The sequence below is a fragment of the Strongylocentrotus purpuratus genome, unplaced genomic scaffold (assembly GCF_000002235.5).
Source record: "Strongylocentrotus purpuratus isolate Spur 01 unplaced genomic scaffold, Spur_5.0 spur5_scaffold_4, whole genome shotgun sequence".
Classification (NCBI taxonomy): Eukaryota; Metazoa; Echinodermata; class Echinoidea; order Camarodonta; family Strongylocentrotidae; genus Strongylocentrotus; species Strongylocentrotus purpuratus.
Window position 1 is genome coordinate 10,129,934 of NW_022145610.1, and position 15,632 is coordinate 10,145,565.

Genomic DNA, 15,632 nt, shown 5'->3' on the forward strand with positions numbered 1-15,632 from the left:
CCAATCAGGTTATATAACATAAAATCTTGATTTGTTTTCAATACGTTTCTTTTGTATTGTATTAACGAATGAGTATTTAACTGTCTATATAATTATATCGTTCCACTTTCAACTTCACAGTTGATCTGCAAGATTGAACATAGTTTTGATATAACTTGATTCCTTTATAAAGTGAATTTCCAAACGAAACGTGTTTGGGCTAGCATCTGTTTAGACTTATAAACATTATGCTTGTCATACCAAAAATACTGTACAATGATTATACATACATATGAACAATAAACTTCTTAGACTACATTAAACTAAGCGTCTTCTGTGTTCTTCTTTATCTTCTCTCTTCTTTGAAGAAATTTAAGAGTTCAGTTTCAATCTTCAAACATGTATCTCGCTGGTGTACGGATGTTGCGTCCATATCTTGTTGTGGTTTGCGAGTTTGATGTTGGTCCTTTAGATTGAATGTTCTGAGTTTCTGGTGTTGGCTGATGGTTGTTGCCATTCTGTTGTGGTGTTTCTGCTTGAGTAGATGAAGTGTAGTCTTCGTCGAACCTAACACGCTTTGGAGTAGGGTTGGTTGACGATGGAATCTCCCTCAGGTGAGATCGGTTTCGTCTCAGGATTCCTCCGTTAGGTGTTGATACTTCATACGACCTAGGCTCGTCGCAGACTTTGGATACTTTGGCTGGTATCCAAGTATGATCTTTGGGATGTAGGACTCTGACTGGTTGTCCTACGTGGAGTGGTGGAAGATCTGGACCCGCATGTCGATCGTGCGTTTCTTTCATCTTACTCTGTCGATTCAAGAGATGATCAGTGGTGGTAGATTCTCTTGAAAGATGATGACTTGGCAGTGTTGTTCTGATGGGTCTTCCAAACAACATCTCTGCAGGTGATCTCATGTGACTGTCAACGGGTGTTGCTCTTAGGTGTGACATAGCCAGTTGACTGTCTTGGCCAGTCTGTGAACACTTTTTCAACAGATTCTTGACGGTACGAACCATTCTCTCAGCTAGTCCGTTGGATCTTGGATAGTGAGGTGAAGAGGTTGTATGGGTGATCGACCACTTCCGGCACATGTCCTTGAAGTGCTTCCCGACAAATTGTGGACCGTTGTCGGATACGATCTCCTCTGGTGGACCAAATAGACTGAAGATTCCACTCATCACGTTGGCTACTGCAGCACTTGATGTGTCAGTCAGCTTGTAGACTATCGGATACTTGGAGTAATAGTCAGTGACGAGTAAATAGTCTTGTCTGTTTAGCATGAACAAATCTGTTCCTAGTCTAGTCCAAGGTGCTGAAGGTACATCATGGGGAAGCAACGGCTCTTTCTGTTGCCTTGTCTGGTGTTCCTGGCATGCAGCACATTGCTTTACGATCTGTTCAATGTCCTTGTTGATATGTGGCCAGAACACTGTCTCACGAGCTAGTCGTCTCGTGCTCTCGATTCCCATGTGTCCAAGATGAAGTTGTCTGAGGATATCTTCTCGAAGTGTCTTCGGTATGATGACTCTGCTTCCTTTGAAGAGTACTCCTTGAGATACTCCAATCTCATCTCTGTAAGACCAGAATTCCCTGAGGGATGTCGGCAGCTCCTGAAGAGTTTCAGGCCAACCCTGAGTGACTGTCTGCCACAATGACCTAAGAACAGGGTCGTTGGATGTTTCCCTCTGGAGTTCTGTTCTCTTGTGTTGTCCGAAGAAGATCAAGTCGATTTGATGAGTGTCTTCTACTTCGGAGCAGATTGATTCCACTCTGATGTCTAGTGGAACATCGCGTGCTTCCTTGGGGTTAGGAAGACGGCTCAAGGTATCTGAAAGAATCATTTCTTTCCCAGGTCGGTACTTGACTTGGCATCTGTATCCTTGTACCTTGATCAATAGTCTCTGTAGACGAGGTGGTGCGCTTCTTAGAGGTTTCTTCCAAATTGTCTCCAAAGGCCTGTGATCTGTTATCACAGTGAATTCCTTCCCGAATAGGTATGTATGGAATCGGACGATACCAAACACTAGGGCTAAGGTTTCCCTCTCTATGTTCGAGTAGTTGGACTGTGCATTGGAGAGACTTTTGGATGCAAAAGCTACGGGTTTGCCATCTTGGAGCAGGCATGCTCCCAGCCCTTTCATTGATGCATCTACCTCAACGGTTGTCTCTTTCTTTGGGTCAAAGAACTGCAGGCATGCACCCGATGAGACTGCGCTTTTCAGGCTGTTTAAGGCATATTCGTGATCCTCGTCCCAGACGAATGGAATTTCCTTGTGAAGGAGTTCACGAAGTGGTGCTGACTTCTCTGATAGATTAGGAATGTATGGTGCTAGGTATGTGAATAATCCTAGGCATCTCTGAACATCTTCCTTGTCCTTGGGTGAAGGCATTGTGTTGATAGCTTCAACCTTGCTTGGATCTGGGAAGATTCCAGATCTTGTGTACATGGATCCAAAGTAGCTGATAGCTTCCTTCTTGATAGTACACTTGGAGCTGTTGAACACGAGTCCTTCCTGTTTCGCTGTCTCCATGAGTAAGTGGAGATTCTTGTCGTGTTCCTCCTCTGTTTTCCCGACAATGGCAATGTCGTCTGCGATACATACGCAGCCAGGCACATTCTGGACGATCCTATCCATGTGTTGCTGGAAGATGTCTTGGCTTGTGCATAAGCCGAAGGGTAATCTTTGGAAACAATATCTTCCAAATGGTGTTCTGAAGGTGGTCAGGTCTTGGCATTCCTCTGCTAGGTGTACTGACCAGTATCCAGCCTTTGCGTCTAGCTTGGAGAAGAATTGAGCTCCTGCGAAGATTGGTTGGATTTCTTCCAAGGTTGGAATTTTGTGTGGACACCTTTTCAAGGCATCGTTCAACCTTCTGGGGTCAAGACATATCCGTATGGATCCATCTTTCTTCACAACGGTGGTCATCGAGCTACACCAATCTGTGTGGTTTTCTATCTTTCTGATGACTCCTTGCTTCTCCATGTTATCTAGTTCGGCTTTGATCTTGTCCTTCAGATGGACACTGCACTTTCTAGGTGCATCTATGGTTGGCTCTGCATCATCTTTCAGATGCAGCATTGCTTTCCCGCTAAAGCTTCCTATGGCATCAAACTGATCTGGGTATGTTTGTTTGAGGTCACTAACACTTGTGATAGGTGTATGTGTAGGTGTGTCCTTGTGCATTGTGTGGATTGTGATAATCCCGAGATCTGTGCAACCTAACAACCCTAAGATAGCTGGTCCATTCACGTCTGCTACGTAGAATGTATGTGTATACCATTCTGGACTCTTGTATCTACACTTTATGTCTAGTGTACCAACGCATGGTATTGATATTTCGCCATATGCTACTAGCTTTACTGGTGTACGTTTCACTACTTGCCTCCACTTGTCACCATATATTTGTTTGGCTGTGCGTACTGTGATAGTATTAGCGCTTGCCCCAGAGTCTATCTTCAGATATAGGTAATGCTGACCTGATTTCTGTGGGCATATGATGTCAATGTTTGCAAAAGCTACTGTACCCTTTGAGTTGATCACTGTGTGTGTTCCGATCGTGTGTATGGTGTCAAAATGTTCGAAGTTTGATGGACCTGCTGATTGTTGATGTTCATGATCTGTGCTAGTATCATGTTCAGTGTCCATTTCACTTATCGGTTTATACTTTCGACCCTTTGATTTTGATCGTGATTGGTTACCGTGTTTCGGTTGACGGTCATCAGATTTATGGTCATCTGATCTACGATCTGGTTTTCGACTACGATCGTTCTTAGCCTTTCTACAGAACTTGGCCCAATGGCCCTTTGTGTCACAGGCACGACACACATCGTGGTACGCAGGGCACTGACGAGGTTTGTGGATACGTCCACAGTTTCCACACGTCTTTCGTCCCTGGTTCCGCTTGAATGAATCTATGCTTTCTTTAGCCGGCTCAAGCGTTTCTAGGCATTTTCTGCTCGCCGCAACTGCCTCGTATTTTCGACCCTCTACTAGAATTGCATCGATTTGATATCCTTTAGGCTGGTCCAATAGGAATTTCTGGAATTCTAGACTTGGTGTTGAGGTGATGACTACCTCCATTATCCGCTCGGCAAGCTCGGATTCCTCAAAATCGCATGTGTTGGCTTTGTCTCTACATCGAGTAACGAATGCGTCAATGCTCTCATCTTGTCTCTGCTGATATCGCATCAGCTCGAGACGATGGACCCGAAAATTAATGTTTACCTTTATTTGTTTCTCAAATAATTTCCACAGCTCTTGTGGTTTTTCTTGGTCGGCCTCTGATAGCCCAGACGCATTGATTCTGCGCAAACCTTCGTTGCCTACAGCGATTTTTATTTTTATAGCCTTTTTTTTGTTTTCAGTTATTTCTTGATCTGCCAACACAAGCTCCATTCTCTGCTTAAATAGCTTGAACTCTTCGGGTAGGTCTGGTACCTCCCAGTTCATCTCTGGATACTTAGTACTCATTGTATATGTCACTTGTGCGTATTGGTTACGACAGATTATATGAATGAGTGTAAATCTTTGTGTTGTTTATAAAGTGTGAACAGGTCCTAACCGGCTGGTGTTGATAAGGTTCGTACACGTAAACCTGTGTACGCTCTCACACCTGTGTGAATGTCATTAGGTGTCTCATGCAATGAAAATGTTGATCACTCTCACTCAATATGTCCGACACAAGGCGACAGTGACAATTCCTCACACACCAGATATTATTGTTAATATTATCTGAAAACAGGTTTAATGTTCACACCTCTGATTTAGTTTAATTTTAGATTTAAACTTTACTAGTTAAGTTATTATGCAGACCCCTGTGTCAGTGATTGAGCACAGTTATAACTTGATTAGGCTATTCTGAGCAGGCTTTATGAACCTTTATATGCTCATACACACATCACCATTCACGTACGAGTTCATCGGGATTATGCAGTAGCATCAGTGTCTCGGTACACTGTGCGGTATGTACGATGCACGTACTATGCATACGAAAACGTGCGACGTGACAAATCGCTAATCGACGATAATTTTGCTAATTATACTTCCCAACTGTCGTGAACTGGATCAATTGTGTCTTCAAAAATCAAACTTGATTTCGAAGATCCCAGCAGCTGCCACCATGATGAGTTCGAGGGTCTTAGATTTGGTAGATACTCATGATAATAGACGAGTCGGCAGTCAGGTTTGTGATGATGGTGACCATGTTTATTGAACTACGACGGATACCGGATATATCGGATATCGTATATCGTAACAGACACTGCACTCTTGGCCTCCAGAGCCTAAAAGTGCGTCGCAAGTCTTGAGTCAGTATTTGCCATACATTTTTTGGGGGGCAAATTTGCCGGAGGATGATCCCCAAAAAAATTAATTGAGGGAGAGGGGAGGGGTGGGGTCCCCCCGTACCCCCGGGATCGCCGCCCTGCTTACAACACGATAGCGACTATTTTCAAAAAATCAACTAGAGCTCACTTTCAATATATTTGTAGGCTATGTTCCATATAGCAATCATGTTCGGATGACATAATGTGTCCTTATCATGTCTGCTTATATTGAATTGATTTTTTTTCTTCTGCAACATACAAATCAAATTATGTTTTAGCAATATTTCATATTGATGAAAAACAAATTGATATCATTTTGTGACTCACAAGGCTATCGCACTATAGGTTGATTTTGGGGGGCGAAAGTAGTTGCTATCGTGTTTTAAATAACGACACAATTTTATGTATGAATTTAAGGATTTTTACCCCATGTCATGAATTCCACCAACAAAATTTGTCACCATTACGTTTTACTCACCTACTTCTGTCTTGCTTTCCTTGGTCCCTCTATAGCTTATCGGTCCATTATAGTAATTTATACGCTCCTCGTTTTCGTCCTCTATGAACGCAGTTTATGCCAGCAGACCAGAGATGTATCATAACCACACATCTCAAGGTGAACTTGGTCATTAAAGTTTCAAAATAGTTGGTATGACGGTCAAAAACAGTAGGTATAGAATAATGTTTCCTTTCCCTGTATACTCTTCAGGAGATCTATAGGGACACACTGAGAGACAATAGTTTGATATTTCATCCCGTTGCTATGACGACACTGACAATGATGCGGATGGCGGTGGTACTGAAGTGATGATGGTGATGAGCACTATGAATATGAATGCAATACGCTGATGGCGGTTATGAACAGTTGAGTTGAGTTTCAAACCATTTCATAATCCGATGGTTAAAATCAAACTGACTAAGACAATTGTCAAATTAGTGATTATTGAAGTACTAGTCAGCAAAATAATTACTACCTTGCTCAAAGTTGGATGAAATATTGATTCCCGACTTCTGAAGCTCAAACACTGGTGGTATTGAATGACATTTAACTCACTGAAAAGGTGATAGATTCGAGCATCAAATTGCTATAGAAAATGATTGAAGACATCAGTTATAAATACTGGTAGACAAAATAACGTAACGCTGAATCCTGGTATATAATAAATTTGACAGATTTGCATCCAAGCAAGGTGTCGCAAAGCTCGAGCTCGATCTGCAATAAGTCTTTAATCGGAGCATCTGGATGAAAGGCATCACTTACGGAAACTTGTGGACAAACTCTCGTTGCCAAAGCATGGTCATCTTCCTCTGGTTGAAAAGGAACAAGTGTTTTACCAAGGAGTTACCAGACCCACTAGTGGTCACGGCAGAAAGCACCCACTGGGTATCCGTGTCCTTTGAGAGTCAATACCCCGCTGGGAGGACACGACCCCGGAAATCTAAACTTAAAAGAAGAGGAAAATGTTTTCCCCAAGAGTAACGAAAACCCGACCACAATGCCTCTCTTGATGACGAGAGTCGAACAATGTCCGATAAGCGTCGATGACGGTGTAAGGGGTGTCACTGTTTTAATATTCGCCGATGCGTGCTTAAACAATGGCTTCAAATTACAAAATAAAGATTTATGTAAAACTTGAAAGTAACTTGAACCTCTCTGCTTGAAACCTTTTGTTTGAGTCGCTCCAGCGTCTTGCAAACTGAGATGCTTGTTTTAAACGACTAGTCAAAACATTACACGGGCTAGCTCCAATGAAACAAAAATAAAGGGAACAAACATTAAAGTGGATTAACGGTTGGCCAGGCTGTAATCTAAACAATGTAGTCCATTTCATCAGGATCGGTTGGCTTATGGTAATCGCTTCTAACTGGATGGAAGAGAAAAAAACCTACAGAACTAAAATACATATACCATGAAATTGTTCTTTCTTAATTGGTAATCAATAGAAAAAATATATGTTTCGGTATAAGCTTTCGCTTGTCAATACCATGCAGTTGATATTAAAATAGCCTTCCTGTGGAGGTTGTGTTGTTGGGCGCCCAGAAGTCACAATGATTGAGAAACTATTATACTCTATTAGATATCGACGCACGACTCAATAAACGTTATATTCAGGCGATATAAATTCATTGATTGGAATAATAGATGGTACCTGATGCGGTGGGTTTTCCTGTATCGTTCCCGCATCATTGCCGTTGCCATGGCACTCAATTTTCATCACTGTGCGGGATGAGCGGGAAGGGCAGCCAGTTGAAGAGAGCAGGGTGAAGGAGGGACATAGAGAGAGAGGGAGGGAGAGAGAGAGAGAGAGAGAGAGAGAGAGAGAGAGAGAGAAAGAGAGAGAGAGAGAGAGAGAGAGAGAGAGAGAGAGAGAGAGAGGGGAGGAGAAAGGGGGGGGGGGGGGAGGGGAAGAAGGGGACTAAAGAGTAAACGAGAGAGGAAGGGATGTAGTGGTAGAAATCTTGTCTCTATTATTATTATTTTCTCTACTTTCTTTTCTCTCTCTCTCTCTCTCTCTCTCTCTCTCTCTCTCTCTCTCTAGATAATTAGATTCTCCCTCCACATCCCTTTCTCTTTCTCTCTCCCATACTCCCTTTTTGCCTTCTTTCTGTATTTCTCCCCGGTCGCTCCTGAAAGAATCCATCATTTAAGACACTTGCATTGCACATCAAAACTGTTAGGGGGGAGGGGAGATATTTAAATTCAAATTCAAATTCAAAATTTATTGAACAGACATTTATGATCATTCGCGTTTTCTAAACAAAGGATCCAAAATATCAAATTAATGTGAAGGCTTACAAAGATAGTGTAGTGCAAATATCAAAATTGCAATAAACAGGAATAGCAAAAGAGAAATGGAAAAAAAAATGAACGTACTTCTTCGGGAATATAATTGGCCTACAGAGATGTTAAAGCCCCACTGTACTACTTATCAAAGAGAAATATAACTAATTTACCTGATTGGTTTTAATAATTATTTTATTTTTAATAGAGATATAAATCAATATAGTACTAGAAATTCAAACAAACTTTATGTTCCTTCATTTCGCTATAATTTGTCAAGAACTGTAATAAAATATAAAGGATCCATTATTTGGAACAACTTACCAGATTCTCTCAAAGCATGTCCGACATTGTCTAGTTTTAAGCGTATTTTTAAACACAAACTAATATCAAGTTACAATATACTTTTTTAGCCTTTATTAATTCTGCCTGTCCTTGTATGTGTGCATGTATGTATCAGTTAATGTAATGTCTATATTGTCAATATTTTGCTTTTAATTACTGAAGATTTACTTTTGGGGTTGTAGAAAAAGGCGGCCAGCCTAGATAGGCCAATGGCCTTTTCCGTTCCCTCACATCCCTACTCCACCCATTAATTATTTTTAGTGTTACTGTTGTTGTTGTAATTTTGTTCTTATTATATTTGATATATATTGCATTTTGTATAATTGTATTTTGAATGTTATAATGCTGTAAGTTTTTTATTGGATGTGAAATAAACTAAACTTGATATTGAACTTGAGATTCGATCATACATAGTGTGTCCTCCGAAGGACATAATAGCTACTTGCGCCCTCTATGTAGCAAACAATGCCTAAGCGGTGCCTGATGGTCCCCCTTTGATCCCCTTTTTCGTATGTCAATTGAGAGCTGATTTGATGAGGATAACCACCTGTCAGTGACCTTGCAGGGATGTCTAATCCCTCCTGGCCAAACTAGTGCAGCAGGGCTTTGAAGGGATATTTGAGTTTTGTTTTCAGACCGAAAATGCCTTCAAAGTGCATGGTTGTTGGTCTTATTCTTATCTATGACACTTCTAGTACCCTTTTAGAACCTAAAATTGCTATGAATGTAATTTTAGACCCCCAAATGTTTGAAATTTAGCCAATACGATCATACCAATTCAGCTCCACTTTAAAAAAAATACGGTGACCGTTAATTAATTATTTAATTAAAAATAACAATACATGGGCCGGCTGATTGGGCTTAATAATTATAACCAACACGAAAATGCCAACAAAAAAGCCACCATCGGGCATTGGCTGAAATACGACGTAAAAGGCGCTATTTCGTTTTTTCAACGGCTTTTTCAAATTATCTAATATTTGTGGCGGTACACCAGTATTAGAAATCGTTATATTTATGGATATTTCAGCCGTCTCTGAACTGAATTTGATCAAACAAAGATGACTGTGTCATGTTCTTTCAAATTTGACACTCAGTTTTTCATTATCTCACAATTTTGTTTTGTCTAGCGCCCTCTGCAACAGAACTCAACTATACCTTTAATAAATTACATTTCTCGTAATATTTTTACGTTTTCAATTCTCAACGAGGAAAAGAAAAAGAAACAAAAAGATGATATTAAATCATTTTATATAAATGAAAAAATTCTTTAGATATAAAAGTACATTTTAAACTCATATATTTGTTGCTTATAAACTCGAACATGTCGGGTCATTCTCAATATTCTGGAGGGGGGGGGGGGGGAGGATATGGTCCCCTGGCACTTGGAGAGTGGGGGGGATCCTATGGTGGGGATTTCCCTTCGAGGTTTCGCGTGCGCGCGCAGCTCATCGATCACCTGTGACCTAGCCTGGAAATCATGTGACTTTGTTTGTTATTCAAATCATTATCACCTGAGCGATCCAGATCCAAGAGTGTCAATTTATCAGTTTATCCGGGTGGTGATTTGTGGCAGTTTTATTTATCGGTAGGAAGCCTCCATCTTATAATATTGAAGAGTTCGGTGAATGTGAGCATGAGTTTTTGAGTGTGTGAATGACAGCCAAAGATTTGTGGCGCTCTGAGTTGTGTCTTTTGCTATATTGTATAACGTGTCGCCCATACCATGTTTTGTGTGTAGGCTGTATAATTTGTCAAGTGTTACTTACATGTGTAATCATGTATCGATTTCGCAGATGCCTAGTAAGAGAAGCATTGCTTTTTCATATGTGTATTAGGTTATGTGGGATGAGGAGCAATGAATCTTAAAATTATTACTTTGAAATTTCAAGTTGAAGGTATAAAATATTCATATTTGGAAATATTTCGAAACACGAGACTGAAAGTAAGAGTTGAGTGAGACTAGGGATTACTGAGTTCTGATAACGAAAATTGTTACTTCTAGATGTACAGAATCAGTCCAAACTTGCACGCAAGACTACAGATGAAAGATGTTTCCAAATGATTGTTGTAGCAAATTTATTAAAACCTGATAAGAAAGATAATGACAGTGGTGGTAAGAGCCCTGACCCTTTTGAATTTGATGTTGTCTCCTTACTCTCCAGTGTACAGACGTCAGTAGAGCATGTTAGTAATTATGATTTCCAGCAATTTTTTTTTGCAATTTTGTATATTCTTGGCCCAAGCAATTAACCTACTGTCTACTCTTAGCCAATTTCTTTCGAGTACTTGTGGTGAGATTTATAATTATATCTTTATTTTTCATTTTCATTTTTGTATTGCAGGTTTCGCAGCAGATGGCATATCGTTTTAAACGTGAACCGTTGGAACAGTATACGTCACCATGAAGATGTACTTCTTCTTCGAATCAATTACAAGTGACATCCTTTTCAAAGGGTGGGTTATCACAACAAAATGGGGTAAGTTGTCATACAAACTTGGACTGGGGGTGTTTCACAAAGACTAAGATTGACTTTAAGTTGGACTTAACTATAGCAGGCCATTCATGCCATTGTTTGTTATGTATTATTATTATTATTATTACCATTTACTGGAATTGATCTTGCTTGGACATTCAAATCATGGTCATAAATCTACAGAATTTATAATTGTTGATAGTTCATTATTGAAGGAAAAAATATTATCTGAAGATCATAATGGAGAGAGCAAACAGTGGCATGAATGGCCTGCCATAGTTAAGTCCAACTTAAAGTCAATCTTATTCTTTGTGAGACACTTCCCCGGGTGATATTCTGAGCATGGTTTTATCTTGTAAAATATTTCATTTGATCTTTTTAACAAGATCTGTATTTTTTCCCCCTTACTTATGACCCATCAGAAAGCTTTGTTTAGATATTAAGTAGAAAACCGCCGCAAAAAAAAGAAAATGCTGCATTTTTACTTGTTTAGATGAATGACACAATTGGCACCTGCGCGCAACAAAGGTCATGTACATATTGAGCCCTGTGATATAATATACAGGAATATGACACATATTATATTACACTTTTTAAAGTCATGTTAAAAAAAAATCTTCTGCGGTTTTGCCTTGACATATCTGAACGATGCTTTAAAAGCCAGTTTGTATCTAGTCTGCACTTGAGCAGACAAAGGTAAATTTCACCAAAATCATTAAAAAAAACACAGAGATACCACATACTGTATACCTGATAGGTGCTAATGAAAGACATAATTTTTCAATTTATATATGCACTAAGGGTGTATTTCATGTTGGAATGATGGAAGTATTTTTTCTAAAAGGGGGACAAATGTGTTCATGAAGCATCTCCATCATTTTAGGAGTAATTTTTGTTAATGTATGCAGTGACACCTCTCCATATTTCAAAGATCTGTGGATATTTGGGGTCATTTGTAGTTGTGCTAACTATGTGTACAAACTGTTCTAGTAATCATATTTATTGAGGATCAAATACCGAATTTTGTGGTTTGGCGAGTAATCAACTTTCGATTCACTCCTTAATAAACAAGCTGTTTGACAAGACCTAACAAGATGATGTGCAACCTTTGCTCAATATGGTCTTGTGATCATTCCTATGACGTCAGGAAAAGAGGAAAGCAAGGATTGCATTGATGAAATAACCAACACCTTGAAAAGTATGGGGGGGGGGGGAGGGGGAAGGTTTTTTTTTTCTTTCTATAGAACAATACAAATTTTAGATATTATATCAATTTCAACCAATGCGGGCTCAAGTATGTTTGAGCATGACAAAATTAATTTGTTAATTAGTTTGGGTTTGTGAGATCAGATGTCAAAGGTCACAGGATTGTCAATCAATGAACATGCATGTAAGCGGAGATATACTGGAGATGCAGTCGCATTCATTTTCTTGTAGAATGTTACCAGATTTTTAATCAAAATTTTATCTGAAGTACTACTTTCATTGATAAACTTTCAGATACATGTGTAATAAGGTTTCCACAATATATTAAATTGTGTATAGTCTGCATGTGTACATAGTTACGTCCTGTACATACACAATTAGTAATAATAATTACATCCTCAATCACAGAATATTTGGCCTTTGAACCTCTTTCACACTTAAAGAGAATGTAGTTCTGGGGAGAGGTGAAAAATAATTTGTGAGCATTATCATTCGTATTATATATACAAGTGTGGAAAAAAAAAATCAAAGAAAAATGTTCCTCGAAAAGCATGCATGGCTTTTCAAATGCCTCCATATTTTAAATATGACAAGTAACAGCTTATAAATAAAATCCAATTTTTATGCCACATGTTTGTGTATCCCATTTACATTTTTTCTGTGCATAGTGCTTGTTAGTTAACCAAGACTGTGCCAAATTTCTTATCATTTTGATGATTCCAGAACTTTTCAGTATACACCAATACTTACATGCTACATGATCAACCTTTTCTGATCGATTCCTCACTGTTTCTTTCACAATGACCAGAACTCAACTTTATCTTTAATGACCCCTTCTTCCTCCCGTTTCTGTCTGGATCTAGAGTTTGCCTTGTCCTGTCTTCTCTTTGCCTTCGCCGCGGTGGTCCTGGAGGTGTTGGCGACTCTCAGCACCTACCTGACCCGGCGCTATACCACCAATCCTCTCGAGATGAACTGGTCCTCGCCCATCAATGGAAGATCACCCCTTCTGGCCCCTCTCCAGATACCGAGCAGTGTGTCAAAGGTCAAACAACGGAGGTAATTTTGACAAATATAATTATTTATGGTAGATCTTTTTTATTAACTGTAACCAAGTTTAGATCATTCAACTAATTTTGAAAAGAGGCCTTCCAGAGTTGGTACGTTTAATCACTTTGTGCAAATAAATGATATCGATCTGCCCTACATTTGTTAGAAAATGTACAGTAACCACGAAATCAGTCGAGAAAGATGAGAAATTCAAGTCTGTCAACCTGACCATGTGTTGAGCAGCATACATCATACATGGTTTCAAAGAAGTTTTTGTTTATTTACAATTTGCTGATCCAAATACTGCTTATCTACTGCATGAAAAAAATTGGGAGACTGTAATTCTTGAAGCGGCACCGCACTACTTGTAGCTACTTGCGCCCTCTATATAGCAAACAATGCCTAATTGGTACCCGTTGGTCCCCCATGATCCCCTTTTTCTTATGTTAATTGAGAGCTGATTTGATGAGATAGCCACCTGTCATTGATCTTGCAGGGAGGTCTAATCCCTCCTGGTCAAACTAGTGCATTCAAGCTTTAAATGCCATTACCAGAATTCAAGATAAGCTTGAATTTTTGGAATGGTAATTCCAGCTGTAAAATTGACATAATTTTGCTGCCTTTGGCGTTTGCTGTGAATGGAGGGCCAGTACATTTTTCTTTTACAATTTTTTCTTTTTTTAAAGCAGTTATTATGTTATTACCATATTTCTTAATTACAGGTGTCGGATCCACTTTGGTCGGACGATCGTCCACATCGTCACCGTCAGCTTGGGCTACTCCGTCATGCTGGTCGTCATGACTTACAACGCCTACTTCCTCATCTCGGTCGCTGTCGGATCTGCCTTGGGCTACCTCCTGTTTGCCCCGTTCAGGAAACGCCCCAAGAAGAGGACGCCCCCTGTTGACCGACGAGCCCAGAGAGACAGCTTGACCAGGAGCGGGCAGATGGATCTGGGCGGTGAGACGAGCGGTCCCGGAACCGACGCAGAAGGATCCTCCAGAGTCAATTACTATGGAACGCTGTAGTGAGCCATGACTGATGTGAAGGCCGTTGGATCAAGCCTGGGCACGTCGCTCGTGTCCTCTGCCCAGAGTTTAATCTTTGTGTAATTTTGTTGAGGCACTCTGTACCCTGGAGAATAAATGAGACCTACATGCAGCAGGATGACAAAAGCAATTGTGATTGATTTTCGTCATATGCCCCTCGAGGTCAGTGAGCATATATGGTAGAAATACTCCTCAGGGAGTGGAGATGGTGCTCAAATTGTTTGCACTTATGAATCTGATGACAGCAGTCATGATATCTTTTCTTGCTGAAGAGACAACAATAGTAGGCGCAACATGTATATCAAGTCAAATTATCATTATCCACTGGGGGAACTGAATCTGACGTGTGCTATCAGAATTTCGACAGTAGAATTTTTTTGATTACGAGTGCTGATGAAAATGTGTGGGGCAACTAAGCGATTGCCCCAAATTATATTTACGTTGAGTGCTTCCAGCTGAAATGGTTTTGTATTGGTGCCGTCTTGAAAGACATTTTTGTATAATGTAGGATGAACCGAAGGACTCGGGATTTGGTCTTATGCTGAAGTACTGTCACAAAGAGCCCACAAAATGAATACCGGTAATGATATCCATGTATAATTATATGATTACAGAAGCACCTGGAAGCAGCTAAAACTTTATTATTCATGTTTTTAAAAAAAATTGATGAAAAGATAATCTGCAGCTTGACTTTAATTCATGAACCAGTGTTCTATTGCTTGCAGACCTACATGTAATACGTCTCTTCCCCTCCCCTTTCTCTCTCTCTCTCTCTCCCTCTTTTTCTGTGTCAGATCTGTCTGTCTCTCTCTTTATCTCTTGAAAATGAATTTGAAAAAGAAATCTACATGTACATGTAAGATTTATATTTTTGTAGTGTAAAAGAATACTTAATTTGTTAGATTTATTTTTGTTTGACTATTTAGTTTATAAAACAAAAGCTTATAAAAAATAGAAATAAGATACTACTGTTCAAAGAAAAGAAAAAATAAGACATGAAAATACAAATTTATATCATGCAATCATTAATATATTTTGATTTATTTTGTGCAAAATGATTACCTATGTTGTACACAGAGTATTCTCTAATTACAATGTATTAAAGTTTATGTTTAGTATTTTGTATATTAGTTTAAGAGGACAAATAGAATTGTATCTTTTCTATATTAATCTACATGTATACAGATAGAACACAACCTCTAAAATGCTCTTTTTTTGAAATCCTGAATTGTTCAGAAATCATGCTTACCAACAGTCTTTATGTCTTTACGGTGTTTGTGTTATTCGCAACTAATGAAATGAAAACAATTTAACCTTCAGCAAATTTATTTTGCTCAATTGTAAGACAATGAGACGGTGCTTCAAACGTGCTGAAGACATTTTTCTGGACAATCAAAACTATGTTTTAAGCACT

At 39.4% G+C, this 15,632-nt stretch overlaps 2 protein-coding genes across 2 annotated transcripts; one reads left to right on the plus strand and one right to left on the minus strand.

Annotated features, from left to right (window-relative positions):
* Window positions 1–365: 365 nt before the first annotated feature.
* Window positions 366–4,454, minus strand: LOC115929300. The gene has a single exon (XM_030998021.1). It carries the CDS (start codon window positions 4,452–4,454, stop codon window positions 366–368), a length of 4,089 nt encoding a protein of 1,362 aa, XP_030853881.1.
* Window positions 4,455–9,838: 5,384 nt separating this feature from the next.
* Window positions 9,839–14,872, plus strand: LOC593695 (probable low affinity copper uptake protein 2). The gene is made up of 4 exons (XM_793165.5): window positions 9,839–10,023; window positions 10,781–10,915; window positions 12,982–13,177; window positions 13,891–14,872. The coding sequence occupies exons 2-4, from the start codon at window positions 10,840–10,842 to the stop codon at window positions 14,195–14,197; spliced, it is 579 nt and encodes a 192-aa protein (XP_798258.1). The 5' UTR covers window positions 9,839–10,023; window positions 10,781–10,839; the 3' UTR covers window positions 14,198–14,872.
* The last annotated feature ends 760 nt before the right edge of the window (window positions 14,873–15,632 follow it).

Excerpts from the sequence above, each read along its gene's own strand:
- LOC115929300 (XM_030998021.1), bottom strand. The coding sequence starts at position 4,454 with ATGAGTACTAAGTATCCAGAGATGAACTGGGAGGTACCAGACCTACCC.
- LOC593695 (XM_793165.5), top strand. The coding sequence starts at position 10,840 with ATGAAGATGTACTTCTTCTTCGAATCAATTACAAGTGACATCCTTTTC. Across the intron at positions 10,916-12,981 it reads GGTTATCACAACAAAATGGG|AGTTTGCCTTGTCCTGTCTT; the intron begins GTAAGTTGTCAT and ends GTCTGGATCTAG. Across the intron at positions 13,178-13,890 it reads TCAAAGGTCAAACAACGGAG|GTGTCGGATCCACTTTGGTC; the intron begins GTAATTTTGACA and ends TCTTAATTACAG.